The following is a 21,500-nucleotide window of genomic DNA, read 5'->3' on the forward strand; positions in this document are numbered from 1 at the left end:
AATGAACAGTTTTCATCATACAAACACTGTAGTCTAAACTTAAATGAAAAATAAACATTTTATAACATATTACAAGAGTATACTCTAAATCATACCTCAGGTGCCAGGTATTCTGGAGTACCACAGAACGTTTTCATAGTTGCTGCGTCTGTGATTCCTTCTTTGCAAAGTCCAAAATCTGTAATCTTTATATGTCCATCTTTATCCAACATTAGATTTTCTAACTGTGTGTCGGGGAAAAAAAGTTCCCTTAGTATTTCTTAAGAGGACAGGCTGATGCATTACATCACTTTTTTTTAAAAAGGTATGAACTTATGGTTTGTGATAGAACACAATTTGTCTAGAATTTACAAAAAAAATTCAACATCTATTACATAATAGCATTTAATAGTGTTTAGTCTTATACAATTTAAATAACTATTTAATACTAGTTAATTCAGTTTAGAATAGTAAATCACTTGTAATTCAAAGCATGGCCTTTCATTCTAAAGTTGTATTCATTCACAAGTTTGGTGCATCTTCCATAAAAAGAAAGAAAAATAACTTTCTAAATATTCTCAAGGTAAAATCAAGGAATTCAAGGTCACAATCATGACTGTCATTTGGTAAGACTTCATAGGTTTCCTTTGCTGATACATGATCTTCATTTATCATAATGTATTTTACTTACTGTGTTGTCATCAAACAGTTACTATATATCCATGTCCCATTCTTTGAAAATAAATTCTTAAAATATCTTTATTTTCCACAGCCTTTTTAACAACAGACAAAATTGGGGGTGAGAGGCTATGGTAAAAATAAAATCTTGAAGTAAATTAATTCTTGTATACTTGCAAAGAACTTTTTCAAATTACTCTTTCCTTATTTGGAATTTAAACAAAAAATCATGACATATCATTCCTTGGCCAGATAACTGCATATTTTTCCAAGAGATCACAGTACTCCATATTATTGCGACAGATTCTGCTACCAGCATGTAATCTGGTATCTTGTTTTCTGTCTACTGCCCTGAGCAAAACTTGCCTACCATAGCCTCATTGTCTTCAGTTCCTGTACAAGGCAGTTCATGAATAAACTCCACTGGTGCACATGTACAATGTGACAATGTATAATGGCACAATCTCTCACAGAAAAAAAAATAGACTTTTCACAAAAATAAAATGGTCTCATCATGGAAATTAGAAGTTCCTCCCATGTAAGTTAGAAAACATTTCTGTTAAAAGTGGGGTTATTTTCCATAAAACATGCCCATACTGTGTCACAGAGTACCTGCAGCACAATATAAAAGGGGCTTCAGGCAACAGAGCAAGTAAGATAACTGCATACACAAACAAATCTAAGACAAACTACATTCCAGTATTATCTTTTCCAATATACAAAAGACATTAATTTTAAAATTAATGCTGAAATTCTTCTCCTATTGAACTATTCTGAAAATGTTCTCAAAACATACCAGAACATAGTACTTTGAGGAGATAAACTGAATGTAGTCACATTTTCCCAATTCCCCATTTCCCTCATTTGGAGGCACTGAGAAACATATTTGAGATTTGTGTTGAAACATGAGTAAAGTTGTAATTAACAGGAAAAAAAAAGATTGGAAGTTTAAATCTCCTTCAACTGGTATCATTAAGGAATGCTGTTTTTGTTGGTTTGTTTGTGTTTTAATCAGGAAAAACTCAAGCAATATATCAACCTATAGACTACTGTATCTATCAAACTGATTCCTTCAGCATACTTAGAACTTTAAACTGAACACAGATTTTTTTCCCCATTAACTCTGAATAGTGCAACTTTATAATTACTTTGTGTTTGTCCCAATAGTCTCTGCAGAAACAAAAATTTTGATTACTTTTTTTTTTTTTTTTTTTTTTTTTTTTACCTTGAGATCACGGTACACAATCTTCCCAGAATGCAGATAGTCCAAAGCAGAGACAATTTCTGCACCATAGAAGCGTGTGCGGTCCTCTGAGAACACCCGCTCTCTCGACAAATGGAAAAACAGCTGCAGGGTAAACAGCAGGGACAGGATTGTAATAATTACTGATTTAGTGGGGGAAATTAACACAAACATAAAACACCTCTCATCACCATATTGTGATGATAGATAGTATACTCTCAGTGGACACTCAGCACTCTTAGACAGCAGCTGGCTTATCTTTTCCAGGTTTCCAAAGGGAGAAAGCGAGCTGTTAAATCAGCGTTTTAATCAATATACCAATCTTGTTTAAGGCATTCTGTTTGCTACTCATTTAACCTTCAGTTACTGGAGGAAAAAAGTATGCAGCAGCAGCATTCTGTGCTTCTCCCTCCACCACTTCCTCATATTTTTATTTTAAGCCATTGAGAAATATCATTAAAATACCTATATGTTGGTTCCACCTTAAGTTTTTCAGTAATTTAGTAACTTTTCTTTGCACTGTAAAGATGTCTAGTTCTTCAGCAGACTTTGACTGAACAGGTGAACTGGCATTTTACAAAAACAGCAAATCCATAATGCTAATGATATTACAGTCATTAGAAAAAGCAAACAGACATCTGCTTAGGGCTTATAAAAAGGAACCTATGCATTTATTGTATTTCTTTGCTACATTGTATACATTTTTTTTGTCTCCTTTTCAATACTTCATAATTAACAATACTTTACATACAATTCTTTAACGTAAGTCTTTCAGTGAAAAAAAATAGCCATTATGTATTCCCAACAATATCATCTGCAATGAAAAAGCCTAAGGTGATGCTAAAGTTCTGTGGGGTTATCAGTGTCTTGTCAGATAAAACATCACTCTCTAAACCTGAAACAAACACACACACAAGCATGCATGCATGAAAAGATAATTTGTCTATTTAATTTAAAGTCACTCTAAAATTGATAGTGGTTTTTACTATGTTAAGAATGCTTAGGAAAGTCTTTAAACAGATTAGTAAGTATATTTCCATAATCTACTTAAGACCAAACAGGCCTTCCTTACTCCTACAACTCAGGATGTTTTTGATTTTACCACAAAAACTAATGAGCAACAAAAGAGAAATACAGAAAATATGATTTTGTACACTATAGACAATGGTATCCATAACTGCGTATTTTTAAATTTCTCTGCTCAAAATATCAAGTAGTAGAGAATTACAAAATGGCAAGGTAGGCATTAAAAAAATAAAAAAGGCATTACAATCAAAAACCTTATAATAAGCTTAATCTGTCATTACCAGAACCTGCTTTACACCTGTAGGAAGCCTCCAGTGCTCACTTGGCACAGAACAGCATAACAATTACTGCAGTTATTTTCAATGTGCAGCTTTTTCAAAATCAAATTAAAAAGTCAGTCCTACAAACTTCAAAAGTCACCTTTCCTGACAGCTGTACTTCAAAAAACGTTCATTGCTTTCTTCTGAAGCTAAACAAACTTTCCACTAAATTGAGCCTTTTGGCAGTACATCCTTCTATAACGTAAGACTTCACAGCACAGAGAAACTATAGTTTAATATACATTTGATTTAAAGAGAGTATTTAATTTTTGTTCATTGTATCTGCATTACCCTTTCAATCTCTTGTTGAATTCTCAAGATACCCTGTACAAAAATGGAATGCCTGCATGACAAGGGGGATCATTTTGTGTGCATTTCAATTGATTCTGCTACTCATACCCTCTTTAAATACCAATTCCTGATGCTGACATCAGACGTGCCTGTAGTACCCTGCTTTCTGTACTATCCCATAGCTTATCTGCCAACATAAACAGAAGGTACATAGAGCCTAAACAAGCAACTCTGTTTTCATTAAGTGCTTCATATATTATAAGATTGGGTAAGGAACAAATACATATTTTTTACATGCATTTTTGCAGGATATTTATTTAAGTAGGAAACAAGCACCACTAAATAACTAGACCTTCATCCAAAAAAGGCAAAATACGTTTATAAAGTGTCCCGATACGAATCTATGAGTTGATAAATTGTGTAGACAAAACTTTTCTTTAGTGTTTATTTCCAACAAAATATTGTCAATATTCGGTCAAAGTAAAATGACCAGTTAGAAACAACTAGCAATTGTTCTGTATTTGCCAAGGAGATTGCGAGTTTCCAAGTCAGTTTATTTTAATGGTACATACAACCAGAATTTATAAGCTCAAGGCAGAATTCTTAGTATGTCCGGTCCGTAACAAATGCTCCAAACCTCCTTTTACCAGTAAGTCACAAAGTGGACACATGCAAGTGATAAAATTAAGCCCTTCCCTTACGTATGACTAGGTAAAACCAAAACAAAACAAAAACAACCAAAACCACTTTCTTTTCATTATTATCTTGGCTCAGAAAGAACCGATTTTTGAACACGAGGCGGTTTAAGAAGATGTAAGTTAATAAGGTTCTCCAACTTAGTGAAGAGCCAAATTATTCTCCCCGAGCTGTTTAGCCACTGGAATTGCTCAGTTGTTCCCGCTGCAGCCAGCATACCCCCCAACTGCAGCTCAGTACAGTATAAAAAAACAAAGCCAAAACTCAGCTTCAGATTGTGGTGGGCCAGCCTCTGCTTCCCATGCATCTGAACTGTTAGCATAAGCACAGCTATGGACCACTAAAAATGTCCAAAGCAGAATCCTCTGTTTGCAAATCAGAGCCCCTGAAAATGTTTTAAGACATACACATGTATTCTGACATCTCCATCCACAAGCAACAGTGGTGACTAACCATGTGTGAAACAGCAGGAACCTGGGGCCTTACTTACCTAGCAGGTAGAGTGGGCAGTGTGTCTGATGGCATATATGAACTATCTTTTAAGTAAAACATTATCGTTTTAATACAGTCACTCGTCATAAGCATTCTTCATATTACTATAGCACCTAGCATAGTTGTTATCAAACCGTATGTAGTAGTTTTCAATGAAGAATGATTATTTAGGTATAATAATGCATGCTAGAAGTGAATTCATACACTCACACATATGCTAAAGATCCTAAAGCAACCTTAAGAATTATAATAGAAAAATCTAATTCCATGAAATTACACCAGAATTTTCACCTAATTGTTTAATTTACTGTTTTGGAATGATTAGGCCACCAGGCTCCATTTAAAATTGTCAGAACATGAAGACAGGATTTATTATGTCTGGGAGGGAAAAGAAAATATCTGGCAGGTTATGAAAAGAGCTTCCAACATTTGCACTATTTATTGATTTACAGTTATTAAATATGTGAGCTAAAGTCAGTAGAATTGCTGTAGAAATAGCTTTGGCACAAAGAAAGCCATTTTGTGCATAATTTTTGATGGCATACATAAGGGTGCTATAGTTACAGAGAAGATTGTGCCTATAAATTTCCTGGTATGTCTGTATTTAAAAACTGAACAACAATGTCGCCATGGTGTTTCTTCTAATAATAAAAAAAATAATAATGGAAAATCTTTACAAATAAAAATAAAAAGTCAAATATAAAAGCATATTCAACTGCAGAGCCTAGCATGCCAAATATGTAAAAGACCCAACCTTTATGAATTGATGTGTTAAAATTCTACAAATGTTAGTGACTTAGTTAGCATGTTGAATGTTGTATGACTGGCTCTTGCTATTGTGTACTAGGCTTGCTCAGTTCTGTACTAAAGCATACTTGTATGCTTACAGTTTTGATTGTTTTGCAAAGCACTTGCAGTAACATCCTTGAAACTTTGAATTATTTTTTTAATCGTTTCAGACTTCATAGCACTTCTAGGCAAATTTCATACCCAGAGAAATACAGGGACCTTATTTTGGACTGTAAGAATTTAAGGCCAAGGAATACTCTCTCTCTTAGGCAGAGTTCAGGAAAAGAAAATAGGACTCAATCCACATAAAAATAACAAAGTTTACAATGATATTCAGTTATTTTTCATCAGGTAGCTTGTGAATCCTGTTTTTTTCTAGACAGTAATAGCACTTTTTCAATTACAACAAAACATTTGGTTCTGTCTCACTAATGAATTGAAGTAAGAACTGCAAAAGAAATATGCAAGCAGAACAATGATTCGGAGTCCTGGTGTGGAACAACCATCTGAACAAATTTTAGAGTCTAATTTTATTATACAGATAATTACCAATTAAGTTAGTTAAAGAGTATAGAATGTGGAATTATCCTGAAAGTCCAAAGCACGGAAGTTAATCAACTTATTAATCAACTGAATCAGTGTATTCTGTAGAGTAATATATGTGATAGATTTCACTCCTAAAATGTTTAAGCCTTTAATGCAAAATACCAGAAATCAAAAATGGGAAATATACACCCTGAAAGCATTCCCCAAGAACAGAGCCATTGTTAGTAAATTAGTTTGTATGCTACATTTTTTACCCATTTTGTGCATCCAAGAGGTTGTGGGAACACTGTAATATACTACTAACTTAAACTGTAATCACATGGTACTTTAACATAATTCCTTCAAGATACCAATGGTATTCAGAAGTAAGCATAATGCCAGAAGCATCATTCTGGTTTTATACTGTAACATAGTTTATGATCAATAGACATTGTTAAACATTTCATCCACCGTGTCTAACAGTAACACTAAAAAGCACTGATTTCAAGATTAGGTCCTTAAGCAGCAAAAAATTAACTATAAAAATTGCCAGGATAAGAAAAAAATCACTCAGTATTTCTGTCTGAATAATTTGCTTCAAAAAATCCCCTAATATTTTGCTTCTATATATTTAGCTAATGAAAATACTTTTTTTTCAAGTTGAAAGAAAATTAGCAAGTTTATGTTTTGTACACAGTAACACACTTTAACACAACTTATTTTCCTCCAGAATGAAAATCAAGGACCCCTTATTTTACTGTCTTTTTCCTAAACATAGGAAGAGGAACTGAAGGCTCCTAGTACTGACTAGACTTTTTATTACTGTAGTAAGGCAGAAGCCTGAATTGTGGCATTCTCTTGCTTTCACCTGGGTCAGAGTCAAGGATACTGACAGAAATTTCTGACAGAAATTTCAAGGTTGTTGTTTAAAACATACTTTTAAAGTGCATCTCCTGAGATTACAGAAATGGTCCTGTGCAGAGAAGACTATGAAGAATTAGCTAGTTTACAAGGAATCCTTTTTAAACTTCCTGTAAATAGCGCTGACTTAATATTAGTGATATAAGATTAAAGCCAAATAAGCCAACTGAGTATTCAATAGAAGGTTGTTATCCCATTACTATTGAGGGAAATTCTGTATCTACTGCCGCTAGCCACAATGGTTCAATGCCTGTGATGCTGTGTTCATGCATACTGAGTTGAACAAGACACCCTCCTATACGAGAACCCACACCACCATGTTTGGCCACCAATGGTATAGGGTGGCCGCAGATGAGTTAAAATGTAAATGGGCCTCACACTGGGCCCAGAAATTGCCGGAGCAAGGAACACAAGACAGGCACCCTGTGGGTGCTTAGGCATTAGAATTGCAGTTGAAGACAGTTTTATTGAAGGAGAATGCAGCAAAATGATAATGCAAACATGGCATCATGTTGCAACAATTCCTGAATGAAGAAATACTTTTTTTTTTCATAAAAAAAAAGCTAAAGGAAATACTTAGTCCTTTAACATTATCATGCAGCATACAGTATACAAAATAACAAATTCTCCCAGTTGATGTTGTAATGAGATAACATCTGAATAGTTAAAGGCACTCAAAAGGTAGATGAAAGCTCTCTTCTTATATTGCAATTATTTTTAATTCCACTTGACTGGTATAGTTTTTGATACCCTACTCTTCAGTAAAACAGCTGGAGGACAACAAATGTTTACAACACTACATCAAATTTTGCACTTAGGTTTAAATTTCCATAGAGCATATCAAGCAAAGGGGAAAGAAGTAAAGAAAAACATGAACACCCCATTCATTTCTCCTGGGTACTTGCAACGGCTATAGGAAAGAAAAGAATGCATATTTCACATTAAGACAAAAGCAAGACCACTAAACTACTTTAGCTTGTTTGCACTGGATTAAAACCACATCGTGCCAGAACCTGAAGAAAAAAATAATAAATAAAATAAAATAAAAAAGGTATTTCTAATTATTTCTCTCCCATGAAATTATCTTTCAAAATATAACAGTCTAATTTTTCAAGAATGGAAAGTGTTTTTGAGATGGTATTTTAAAAAGTCTTTTTTTTCCTAAAATAATAATAAAAAAAAAGTTATTCAAAGATACTAGAAAGCAAAAAAGGCAAAAAAAATTACACCCTTTAAATTGTGGCCCAGTGACATCACTACCATCACAAGTGCAGAATGTGTTTTTTAAACTTACCTCTCCTCCATTAACATACTCCATCACAAAACACAAACGATCCTTTGTCTGGAAGGAATATTTCAAGGACTTGCAAAGAAAACAGCAAAAGCAAACCAATTATCATCTTGTATTAACCCAATTTCTTGCATTTTAACTGTAACAAAATTTAATTTCATCCTCTTAAGCAGACAATTCTGACTTGGTGAGAACTTTCAGAAAGTTACTCTTTTAATTAACCTATCTGGAGCTTGAGATGAATTAACATAATGATATGAATTAACATAAAAACCTTCATGTCTTCCCTCATCTCTGTTACATGTCCACTGAAAATGAAAACAGGATGCTTTTTATAATAAAATATTAAATAGCTATTAAACTACAAAATTTTCTACTGCATTTCTTACTGCCATACATGGTACCATTCATCTACTTTCATCATTTTAATATCTTATTATGTTGATTTACACAATTGAGAGTACATGTTCTTTCATTCTTCTTCCAAATAAAGTGATCTTACCCTCCAGCTTGCTTTCAATTCCAAAACAAGGACTTTCTATTTGCACATAGTAGGTAATGTTAAAAACATGTGTTTTGGTGCCAAAATGCATATATTGTTTACATATCATTTTTAAATTGTAACAAATCTTTTCATCAATTACAATTTTTGACTTTTCAAAATCTATTTGATTTTGTCAGGAAAAATGATACAAAAAAAATGATACAAAAGAAAATCTACAGATGCAGGTTTGGCCTTAAAAGAGAAATGCAGTAGAACAAAATCATAAGGAGGCTCACATAACTTAAATACTGCATGTCTCTAAAACACTTGTTTAATAAAATCAGAAAGATATAAAGATACAACTGTAGTGATATTTTTGCTTGACTTCAGTGAAAATACACCTACTCCTGGTTACCTTTTACATTCTAATTCAAGAAACTTTTGAAGATCTCATTGACTGAACTTCCGAGAGTATTTTGGCCAAGCAATGTAAATGCAGTCCTTTCCTTTCTAAAGGGTTTATGTTTTTCTACATGAGGAAGTTTCCATGCCATGCTTTCATTTTTTTTAATAGAGAAAAATATAGTTTTTCCCTATCTTAGAATAACATGCTATTTATTTTGAAATCAATTTAAAGATTTTCTAATGTATTATCAAAGGAGAAGTGTAAGAATTACTTCCATAGAAGGAAGTCTGATATAAAATTAAAATTATTAATCATAATTCATCAAGAATATCAAAATTCTCATCTTCTCTTCAGTATTTTATTTCTATTAAATATTAACCACATGAAGACACAGACATTGAAGTAGTGGTGTTTAAGCTTGCTTGCTTCATGGGTTGCTTTTGCTGAACTAATATGTATTTTATCATTTTATTGAATTCTTAACAGTTTGAAGTTTTCTTTGTAAAAATTACTTCCTTGACAACTATGTGAAATCAATTAACTTTTAAAGGAGTTATTAAAAGAGTTTATATGCAAAAATCGTAAAAATCCCTCAACAGTTCCATTCTACAGTTAAATTTGCTTTCTGTGCAGTTAACCTTTACAAAACTTGATTTCTGAACTGTTAAATGCATAAAAGATATTGTAAATACCAGACAGCTATTGCATCTTTATAAATCATCATGAGAAAGACTTCAAAAAAATTATTTCATAAATTATGTTCATAATGGAATGTCCATGTCATTGAAAATTACCTGTTACAAGTTCTTAACTGCGCTTAAAACTAGTTCCTCATACTTACTGTTAAAAAAGGATGTCTGGTGTTTTTCAATACTCTGCTTTCTGTAAGCGTATGAGCCACTTCATCCTGAGAAATAAAAAGTACAAGAAGCAGGCTTGAAGTAAGATATAAAATCCTACTTAATTAACTACAAGGAAAAAGTCAACGCTTCCAAAAACAAAGCAACATTACAGATTTGGAAAATGAATGAACCTGCTTGCTTTAAAGGAAAAATGGAAAGTATTCATATTTTTGAATTAATTTTTGAGAATACATTTTAAAGTAAATTGAAGTTTGGCAACATGCAATTATGCATATTTGAATTTCTTTTCTTTTTCTTCTTTTTTTATTGCTTTAAAATGAAGTCTTTAACTTTATATCCGCTGCACAGCGCAAAAAAATATATATATATTTGTTTTGATAGTTTAAAAATGTAGTCATCAGAAAATGCCATTCCGATGTGCATTATCTGAAAAATGTACACACAAGTTGAATCAATTTGCACGAAACATACACAGTTAGTAGCTGACAGGCAACTGTAGAATATAGTCTAATTTAGCCTAATGGTAAGAACAGTCAGAACATTTTTCTGTTTTCTAAACACTGTTCTGGTGTTTGTTTGTTTTTGTTTAAAACCATTCAGCCAAAATTAAAGAGAGACCATACAAAACCCCTGCTCAACCTCCGCACAATCCTACAGAAGCCACATGAGACGTGCTTCTCTGGCTGGGCCTACTCTGCCTCCCCAAGGATGCAGACCTCCTCCAAACAAGATGGGAAACATCCAGGAAATGCCGTTACTTATTCCCAGATAGGTTTTGAAAATGGGGCAATTCAGAACAAGACAGACACGCTCTCCCATCCCTCAGCCTAAATGGCAGCGATTACCACAAGCGCCTTCCAAAGGGAAAAGAAACTAAGTTGGCCCCAGCAGGTATTTGTGCCTGGGGAAGCTCGCCCGTCCTTGAACCTATGCCCGTCCCCAGGCAGGAGGCACACCAGAGGTGGGAAGGAGCCTCCAGGGAGGAAGCAAAGCCCAGGGACGTGGTATGGCCCAGCACCACCAGGCCTGCAGACAGCACAGGCCTCGCAGGGCGAGCAGGAGAGGATGGCACAGAAGAGGGCTCGTGCAGCTCCTGAGGACAGGGAGGAGGACAGTAAATTTAGGAAGTTCATATTATGTACATATGGTTGTTTTATGCTGCTCTTTGAGTAACACGTTGGGAATCCCCCTCTCGCCAGGCTGCTGGGGTCCTGACCTAAAAAGCCTGAGAAGCACAAGGCTGTTTTTTGACATTTACAGTTGCGTTAAGCATCAGCTGAGTATTATACTGAACTAAAGACTAACTTGGTGACTCAAGCATCAGTCATAACTCTGCATCAATAAATTTATTTAGTCAGAACATACTTTAATATTGCTACAAATAATACCAATATAACATTAATGTCCTGTATGTGCTTATCAGGCTCTGCTCTGAAGATAAGGTATTATTAAACTCCAAAGTAAACACAGATGTCAGGAGTTTTAAATTATACTTTTAAAATTGTCAAAATAAGAAGTTAAAAAATAACAACAACAGAATTAGCAGTAATAAATTATGATGCCATTTAGCTGAATAACAGCGTAATGTTGAGTGTAGCTAATACAGACAGACACATACTGGAGGAAAAACAAAAAAACACTTCAAGGAAAATGCAAGTCTAAAGATTTTTCAGCATATCTTTAGAAGTTTTCCATATGAAGAATGGCAATATGAAGTAACTTTATAAATTGCATCCTCTGCTTTGTGGGTATTTCTCCCTTTGGGGTGGGGGGAGACACGAAACCCATTCACTGTGTTTACTAAAATATATGAATAAACAAAAAAAGTTTCACTCTCTCTCCCTTAAGTATACAGATGTGTTTCCTGAAAGTTGTGAACTGATCTGATGAACGATTTCCATCTGGGTGGAGGAACTGGAGGAAGGGTGCAACTGCTAAGAAGGCGCTGGAGCCAGAGAATGGACTGGGTCTTGCGTTGTTGAGAAAGACATGAAAGTTTGAACAGGACATAGCAGCTACCGCTGTGAGCACCAGCAGTGAGTGCTTTGAGGAGCCACCTCCTCTAAGCCCCTCTCCATTGCTTTAATAGACGAATATTCCTCATAGTTCCCAAATTACTCATCTTGGGCCCCTGTCTAAGAGGAATATGCTCCTCAAAGCACTGCCTTGAAACTTCTGCACCCTTATTTTGCACCTTGCAGCTCTGTGCTTCACATCCAGGACATACTCTAGATGCTCAGACTGAGGAATGCAAAGGAGAAAGGCTGGAGGCGACATCAGAAAAAAGCCTAAGAACCACAGGATGTTTCTAGCCTGACAAAAATAAATCTTAACACAATGTAAACTTCAACTTACATTTTTATTCCTACATTTTTTTCTATTCCATTAATTTCATAAAATTTCTCAGTACGTCCGCAAAGTTTAAGTACCCAATTTAGTTCACAACCCAAGACAACCTAGGTAACATCTATATCTTCTACCAAGCAAAGGATAATACATTTCTGTATCACTACTGAAAAAGAAGGAATTCAAAATTCCAAACTACTAAGGAGGTCTGTGTTAAAGTTCCTCTTTACTACTAAAACTGGAACTTCAATGTCTTCACCCAACCAATGACTCTAACAACATCAGATTTCAACAAAAATGGCCACTTTAAAGTACGAAGCGTATCTATTAATGAAGGAGTTAGTGAAAAGGTAAGAAAAAAATTAACAATCATATAAGAAAACTGAATAAAACGCTTTATCTAGGATCTGATGGGCAGTCTTGTAATAAACAGTGACACGAAAATAAATTGAACAGACTTGCCACTGATCTTTCTGATCTTCAGTGATCTAATTTAGTTTGCAATATTTTTTTTAATTGGTGATGTGGAAAAAAAGTTCATTCTCAGGTTCAGACTACAGGTTAAAAAGGAGGAAGAACAGAACATTATTTGTAAATGCATTTTATAATATCCAAAATTAAAAATATTTTTAAAAATGAATGTGAGTTATTTAGGTATCTGCTCAATTTTATGAAATGTCAAGCTCAAAAGCTTCCCTCCTATGTTAATGATGTGGAGATAGACTTAAGAGCTTATCTATGAGGAAAATTTTAATACGGACATACGTAGCATTGCAGTATACCACTATAGAGACTTTTCACACTGTGATGAAAAATCTATTTTAATTCTTATTTAACTAATTTACTTTTAGTTTTTGGTATAATTTTCAATACTGTTAAAGGAAAAGGTAAGGATTAATTACACTTTCTCACTAATCTTACTACTGAGCATTAATTATTTTATTAAGCTTCCAAATGCACACAACATTAATTTGATATTGACCCTATTCATGTTAATGAAGACAAACTGAGACAACGTTTACTGATTTTTGGAAATCCCATTCTTCATAAAGTGTAATTTGAGCAAATCTTCAACCTATCTAAACTGCTATCACCCTCATGGGGAAAAAAAGGAATCTACCATTTTCCAGTGAATCATGAGGTTTAGATCAGAATCAAGTTGATGAAAAAGCAACATGGGCTGGTTTTCATGAAGCTCAAAGAAACATAATCGCCTCTGAGGTTTCTATCCCTCTATCAAATTTAACCAAGAATGATCAACACATTCAAAAGCTATTAGAAAGTGAATGAGAGGCAGACAAATGAACACAGAGATAGCCTGAAGAATGCTGTAAGCTCTCTTTCCATTGGTCAACAGAAAAATTGGAAAAACATGAAGACTATTTTAAAATAAAATATATATAATACATAGTAGTTGCCATTCACATTCAGTCTTTAGGAATAACGGTATTGTTAGCCTCCAGCATTCAAAAAATTTCAGTTAGGTCCATATCCCTCAAAAACCTCCTTAATTGGGATTATTTTTAATTGCATAATGATGACAACAGTGTGTAGCATTCCTGTTCTCAAGTTGTTTTGTGCACACAGGATTCAAAACTCTAGAACGTCAAGAAACAGAGCTCAGAGTACACGATCTTCAAGTTTAAACTGAGTAAAATTATAACCAACCACAAGAGCTAACAATGCTACACTAATCAAGTGTAAGCAACTGGACAATTCCAGTTAAATAATATTTTCAGACATCAGCTTCAGACTTCTCTTTTTCCTCAAAAACTGAAACAATAGAATTGTTATTGCCATGCACAGCTTTCTTATCTAACATAGCAAAAATAGAGCGTAGCCCCATTAAATTAACCGTATTTATCTGAATAAACTTGCAGATCACTTAGAAAATGTTTAGGTGTACAATATACCCTACAATGCTCTTTTTCTTGTTTTAAACTTTGATCACATTATTTTCCTGCACAATGAATTATCTCAGTGCCTTTGCACACTCTACGTTACAGGAGAGTGGAAAAAGTCATACAAAATCTGTACACCTAAATATATTTCACTCATTTTCTTTGCACATATATTTCTCTCAAACTTAGTTACCATCAAAAATCAAATACACCTTATGTATTGGATGTTGATTATTCCATTCAAAAACTGACATAATATTAAAACTATAACCTTCCTTACCTTTGCAATAATAACTTCTTTTTTCAAAATCTTCATAGCATAGTATTTCCCACTAGCCTTCTCTCGGACCAGGATAACTTTGCCAAATGTTCCTTTGCCCAGTAGTTTTAAATAGTCAAAATCATTCATTGTCTATAAGGAGCAAAGAACAAGGATTACCAAGACTTACGTTATGCAGTTCCAATATATACAAAAATGTTTCTGCATATAACCAAATGGTATTACCAATATAATAAGACCAGTTTACAAAAATAGGTACACTTCTATAATTAATCTCATAATAGCTATATCCTTAAACCATTAAGATGTATTGATCACTAGTATTATTACGGTTCCCTAAAGTCAAATACTGCACAGTATACCACACACACACACACACACTTATTTTTAGAAATCACATATAAAACAAGACCTTATTCTATACCAGCATTCCATGAATTCTCCAATTCTAAGAAAGCTCATCAACTCCTGTACTACCACAATAACGCAGCATTTCATCAGGCTTTTCATAACACCAGCCACTGCACTACTGGCTTTTTTGAAATATACATAACCTTTGCTGCAATATTCTACCAGTAAGAGTATACAGTGATCTTTGCATGAGAGGTTGACTTTTAAAACTCTGAGTACAGATTACTATTACATGGGTTTTACATTAATAAATATGGCTCCAAAAAGGAGGAAGTGTCAAATTTTAGTCTTTCATGTGATTCCATTATAGTGAATTTTCAAGCGTCTAGTATTGCCTGAGTTTTGCAGAGTAAACATACTACAGCCACAGGCATCCAAGAGCTGGTTCCACCAACAGACAATTTGAGTCCATTTGGGAAGCGTAACGCAGCAACTGCAGAGTAGCTCTGTGCAGGGTTGTCTTGGATTGACAATACAGTTTATTTGGCCAACTCAGGGCCAAATCGCAGTGGTTTCCATAACACTTTTTTCAGCCTACTGTGTTACTGGCTTGGGTGCAGCACTGCACAAGCACACAGAGCCAGTTAAGGTACCCAGGAGCATTGAGGAAAGTAGCTAAAAGCTCTGAAAGACAACACAACCCACATACTGCAGGGTTGCTCCTGGGCAAGCATGTATTTCTCACTCTTACTTGGCTGTAATAGAAAGGTAGTCTCAACAGAGTTATTCTAATTCTATCATCTTTTCTCATCAAGCTTCATTTGTTCACTTTGCTTATGGACAGGATATATCTACAACAGCCACCTAGGTAAAAAGTGAAAATTTTATCTTTATGAGTATCAAAAATGTTGTATATTCCATAGGAATACCGTTGGCTACACCTCAAATAGACCTCTAAATAGGTAGGAGATACACAAAAAAAAGGAAGAGGAGTCACCTTCCCAAAATAACTTTGCCAGAAGTATGTGGTTGAGAAGCAGATAAATGTGGACCCTAGACTTGCTTCTTTTATTGCTCATGTGATTATCTTTGAATTCCATAAGCCTTATTGCTGACTAAACACCCATCTTCTCTAAGGAAAGGAAATTCTAATTCTGCTAACCATTCCAGAAGCTACATAAGAGTGCTTCGGCTGATTCTCCGAAGGAAGCCCTGTTCTTCACAAAGGATTATTAATTAAAGGCACAATCAAATTGACATTTTATTTTGGAAGCAAATGCACAAAATACATACTTTGAATAGCACTTTCTAAGCTCTAGTGCTACTACTGATGGGAATACCAGGCAGGATTCCAACTTGAAAACAGGGCCTCTGCTGTCATAGATGATTGCATCACAACCCCTGTCACAAATGCATTAAGCATCATTTAAGTATAGATTACTCATGATTCTTCCTGATTTTTCTACACTGTTCCAATGGGAAGCCTATTCCAGACACTCACAGCCTCACAGTCTGGAACTTCTTTCTACAATCTGCACATGTATTCAACTCTTCTTTTTATTGACTGTCCTGTAGTATCAATAACTCTCCCCTTCTTTCTTAGTGAGCAATACACCTCCAAACATTTATAAATAGTAATTATATTCTCTCTGAGTTTCAGTTTCATTAAGCTAAATCTATTTAATTCTGTTATGTACAAGGAAAAGAAAAGATCTTGCCTTTGTTTTCACCTTCCTACTATCCCTTTCTTACACCAGTCACGGTTTCAGGCAGCTTTCTTGAATAATGGCATTCTAGATAAACTTCTACTTGCATCTTACAAAACAGAACTAGTACTTTCCTTATTCCTACTAGAAACACCTCTAAAAGTGTCTGTGTATCCCATACGCATTCCAGTAGTGTAGAGTTATTGGGCATATTCCCAGGTATGCAGTCAGAAATACTGGCAGCAAAATACATTTGCTCCCGTGAGAAAGAATAGAGGGCAAAATTTACTTCTAAAATCATTTATTCCTTTAAATTTAAGTGCTGAGACTGCTACCGTGGATCTGAAGTTGCTGTGTTGCAGTCCTGCCAACAAACTGTGGAAATAATTTATACAGTCACTCACCCTGAGTCAGTTTGAAATCTGCTCAGAAAGGGGTTAGAACTCAAGTTTCATCAACCACATTAGTGCTGTAATTCCCTAGTTTGGAGGTCTTTGTCCTGCAGCTTAAAAGCTCTTCGGCTTTAAAAATTTTTCAACAAACTAGTTCAGGTAACATCTGAATAGCTGGATGTTGCAAAGCTTTATTAAAGATGCTTTCCACATATCAATTGTCTTGCTAAATCAGGAGGAATTACATCTTCTCCCATGTAATGTCAGTTTGGTAGCTGCTAAGCAAACTAACCTTGGTGAATTTCATTCTCTGCTCACACATAAACACACAAACATTTTGCACTGATGGGTCTGGTTTTGCTGCCAAAAACAATTCACATCAGGAAGAATAAAATTTTATCCCAGAGAGAAATATGAGTTGCAGGGCTTTCAGATAACACTAAAATACTTACTAATACTTTTTAGCTAAAGCAAATCCACGCAAGTAAACTTGAAGTTTATGACCACAGACTTAATGATCACCTTAAATGATCACCTTTTTCAAAAACTAGTAAAATGTGCTACAACTAGTGATGCACAAAACTGTGAAAATTATAGGTAAGTACAAATGCAGGTCTATTATTAATGCATCTATACGTTTATTATTGATACAAGAAGCTCATATTTCATTCATTGTATATCAGTGGTTACAAAATAAAGAATTATGTAACATTTTCCTGTCAAAATGAAACTGCTGTTAACAGTAAACCCTAGGATTTTGGATCATGCACAGACTTTAGAACCAAAACATAAACAATGCTCAAGCTCAAGAAAAGTATGTCATACAGCTACAATTGTATCTCTTTTTAATACTTAGTCAAAACCTACAATAACTACTTCTCTAGAAATATTTTATGATCTTTTTTATTCCAAATACTGATTCAACTAGTAATTAAAAGTTCTTTCTATGGCACTAGCATCCTTTCAACACATTAGCCTTTTGTTTATCAGGGTTCTAAATTTTTCTTCCATTTATTCTGTCTCCAGTCATATTCCTGCAAACTCAAACTTTAAATAATTTTGAGCTTTCTTCTTTGGTTAGTAGAGAAAAGGAAAATACACACAACTTGTTATAATCCTGATAAACAACGCAAAGAGTAGTTAATGTAAAACAGCAAGAATTATTAGAGGACAGACAACAATATTGATACATAGATTTTGGTTTTGAACTGGCATATGTGAACATTTTTCAGTCACAAGCTCCCAACCTTTAACAAATTGTTCTAAATCAATAATACACTGCCTTAATACCATAACCTATTTAATCTTCGATCCTGTTCATAAAATTATTTTTCTTAGCTCTACAAATAACCTGTTATATAAATGCAGGACATTTTCACAAGGTCATAAAACATTCAGCAAGTGATGGAGAGGTGGTGGAATGCAGGTGCCTTATGCAAGAGGAAAACGCTGTCTATATTAGAAAGCACTACCATCAATCTAAAAAGCTACTTCCCATCACCGACAGGCATATCAAGTGTAAGTAATAATTAGTAGTAGCTTTTTTTCTATATTGAGAAAATGGCACTTGCAATCAATCTGACATTGGTGATTTTCAAAATGGAAGGAACACATAGGTATTTCTAGTCTTGTAGCAAATGTAATCTTGTAGCAAATGTAATCAAAGTATTTATTGTTTGAATTAAAATATCTTTTACAGGAAAGTATTGGAAAATACAGAGATAAGTAAAGGAAATCGCACATATGTTTTTTAAAAAGGCTGGATAGAAGGGAGTTTGAATAACAAATTCATCTAAACCTCTTCAAAACAGACTTTCACGATAAACCTTCATTCTGTATATTACATATCGCCAACTATACTGACAATTTTAAAAATATTATTATTTAGCCTGAACAAATCCCTCTCAGCTACCTCAAAATACAAAGCGACCATTAGGAGAATTAAGTAAGAAACAATGAAAATGTGAATGGGTTTTCACTGTAATCTAGAATTTTTGTTTTGATTGTTTCCTTTCCACCAAACCTATTTCCACTCATATTCATCACTTGGGATTCCAAGACTAAGATACAAAACAAGTTACAACAATTAACAAGGGAAAGTTACAATTTATGGAAAAACAGAAGTCTGATGCACATGTACGTGCATGAGTATGCATAAACATGCATTAAAAAAAAATCTATTATCTTTACTATGTCCCTCTCTGTACAAGCACAACTCGGATCACAATGGAAATCCACTGTTGACTGGCCATAAGACCCCACACACCAAAAAAAAAAAATTTTTTACTTCTATCAAGTCAAAAGAAATACATTCAAGGTCACACATCCTAGTTTGGGAATTCCTGAAACTTACTCTGTAAAACAGCATTCTCAAATTATTCTTTTTACTGTTGTTAACTGGTACAACACATATGTAAGGTTGTGATCCAAACACTATTACAATGTTTGTACAGTGTACCCTACTACTACTACTACTACCACTACAGTCGCAACCGTTACTTCATCAACTAAAGAGAAGACTTCTCAAATATCACAGTCAGTATTTTGGAAAGTCAGGATATCTACTTTGATAATTCTATGACAACGATCAAGCAAAAACACACAAAGAAACTGCCTTTGTGCTAAAGCAGTGAAAAATGACAAAAACCACACATACACACACACACAAAAAAATGCATTTAACACACAATTTATGTAGAAGATGGGCAGAATCTTTCCTATTTTCATTCATAAAGCTATCAAATTCCCTTACAAAGAAAGGCCAACAGCTCTACTGATAAAGAATACTTAGCGACCGTAAAAGGTCATCACTTCTAACAGTTAAAAATTTATGGGACCATAAACAGCATAAAAGGTAACTTTTTCCCATACTTCTGATCTTCCTTGAGAGGCTGGATTTAGAGAGAGACCATCAGAGCCTGAACAAAGCCAGCTCATCAAAGCAGCCCTTTGCCCACACGCGGAGGGAGGATCTTGGCTCAACTGATCACAGACATGGGCTTGATGCTAAGGGCAGCAAGCCAGTCAAATTGAAAGACTCATTCGTCCAAAATTTGCTTACATAATGTTCACCAAAGCAGTCATGAATCTAGTTGCAAGCTCAGAGCAAACAAATTTTTAAAATATGTAGATTCGAAAGAGGAAAGTAATAGTTTTGCAAGATTTTAAGCCGTGGCTTAACAGAAGGTTATGGCAGTAGTGCTAGTTCTAAGAATAAAGTCTCCTGATGCTCTTATTCTTTAGAATCTTAGCAGAAGGCTTAGAGATGATACGCAGTGCAGGGTAACTCAAAAAGTCTGCCAAAGAACACAAGACCTTGGGAGATAAAAACACAGATGCCATAGCTAAGGGTGTACTGAAAACTGGTGGAAAATTTGAAATACTTCCTAAACCTGAGGGATGTTGGTAAGCAAGTTTGGAGGCTTCCATAAGATTGATTGCTGTTTCCTTGATAATTTTCTCACTTCTTTGTTCCTGCTGAACTCTGAGGACTGATTTCTTTTTTTCCTCATTACATTACTTTTGGTTTATCTGAAAAATCCATTCTTTACTCACACTGCACACTGAAAAACAAATTTGTATACAAATAAAAACCAGTGAAGCTACAGGAAACTAACCAAAGAACCATAAAATGTTCAGCCTTCTCTAAAGCCTATTTATTCCTGCTATGGATCTGTTCAAAAGAATACAGTTTAATAGAGGTATTGAAATTCCTACCAAGGAACTAATTTTTAAAAAGTCCTGATATGCACAAACAATATACCACTAGGAGTTTTCATCCGACATCATCAGGAAGAAACTCTGCTTACAAAGAATAGCCCAGCAATGAATAAAAGCAGCAGTTTGCTAACAATTTCTAGTATTTGAAATTTTAGTGATGCTATTACTGTAGAACTTAAGTGGCATATTGACACCATTATCAAAATTGCAAAGTGTAAAAATGTCTCTGTTTCTTCCAGCTAATCTGGCCAGGGATGTTGCTGTCATGTCTGTTCCAATCATGTTCCATATCCTAAAGACTGTTTTCTTTGGAAACCTTTTGCTACTTTTTTAGAGAGAAGAACAGGCCCACTCCTCTCTGTCTTGTTTCTTAATCTGATTATGCTCTTCTACGCATATGTATACCATCTGGTGCACGCACAAGCAAAATTCGCTGGGCGTAGATGTAATATCAGGTGACAAAACAAGCTTATAGGACACAATGAGCAAAAAATCCATGAAATTATAAGAAATCCAGTACAAGAAAAGGCAATAAAAATGCATTTAGGAGTTATAACTGAAATGGTTCAGATTATGTTAACAACTACAAATGCTTGAACAGAAGCTTTTCAGAAACAGTTCCACAAAGAAATGTTTTTCATAATTTCTATTAACACGGAGTAACAACTCCCTTTATTATGGTCTCTCAGTACTTTTTATTCCAAAAACTTCTGAGCACCTTTTGCTAAAGTCTCCCAACAGTCAGAAATCTATGATTTTGAGTTTTAGCAAATGAAATTCCTTGGTGTTATCAGTGTGCT

General features: G+C 34.5%; 1 protein-coding gene across 3 annotated transcripts in view; it reads right to left on the reverse strand.

Moving 5' to 3' along the window:
• The window catches only part of AKT3 (AKT serine/threonine kinase 3), a 152,122-nt gene that overhangs the window by 35,507 nt on the left and 95,115 nt on the right, over positions 1–21,500 (reverse strand). For all 3 annotated transcript variants that reach the window (XM_040553563.1, XM_040553564.1, XM_040553565.1), the window contains exons 6-10: positions 14,532–14,663; positions 9,983–10,048; positions 8,255–8,323; positions 1,883–2,005; positions 96–224 (exon numbers count right to left, since the gene is read on the reverse strand). In XM_040553563.1, the coding sequence (XP_040409497.1) occupies positions 96–224; positions 1,883–2,005; positions 8,255–8,323; positions 9,983–10,048; positions 14,532–14,663 (519 nt within the window). The remainder of the gene's footprint in view (positions 1–95; positions 225–1,882; positions 2,006–8,254; positions 8,324–9,982; positions 10,049–14,531; positions 14,664–21,500) is intronic.

Source organism: Cygnus olor, chromosome 3 (assembly GCF_009769625.2).
Source record: "Cygnus olor isolate bCygOlo1 chromosome 3, bCygOlo1.pri.v2, whole genome shotgun sequence".
In the NCBI taxonomy this organism is placed as follows: domain Eukaryota; kingdom Metazoa; phylum Chordata; class Aves; order Anseriformes; family Anatidae; genus Cygnus; species Cygnus olor.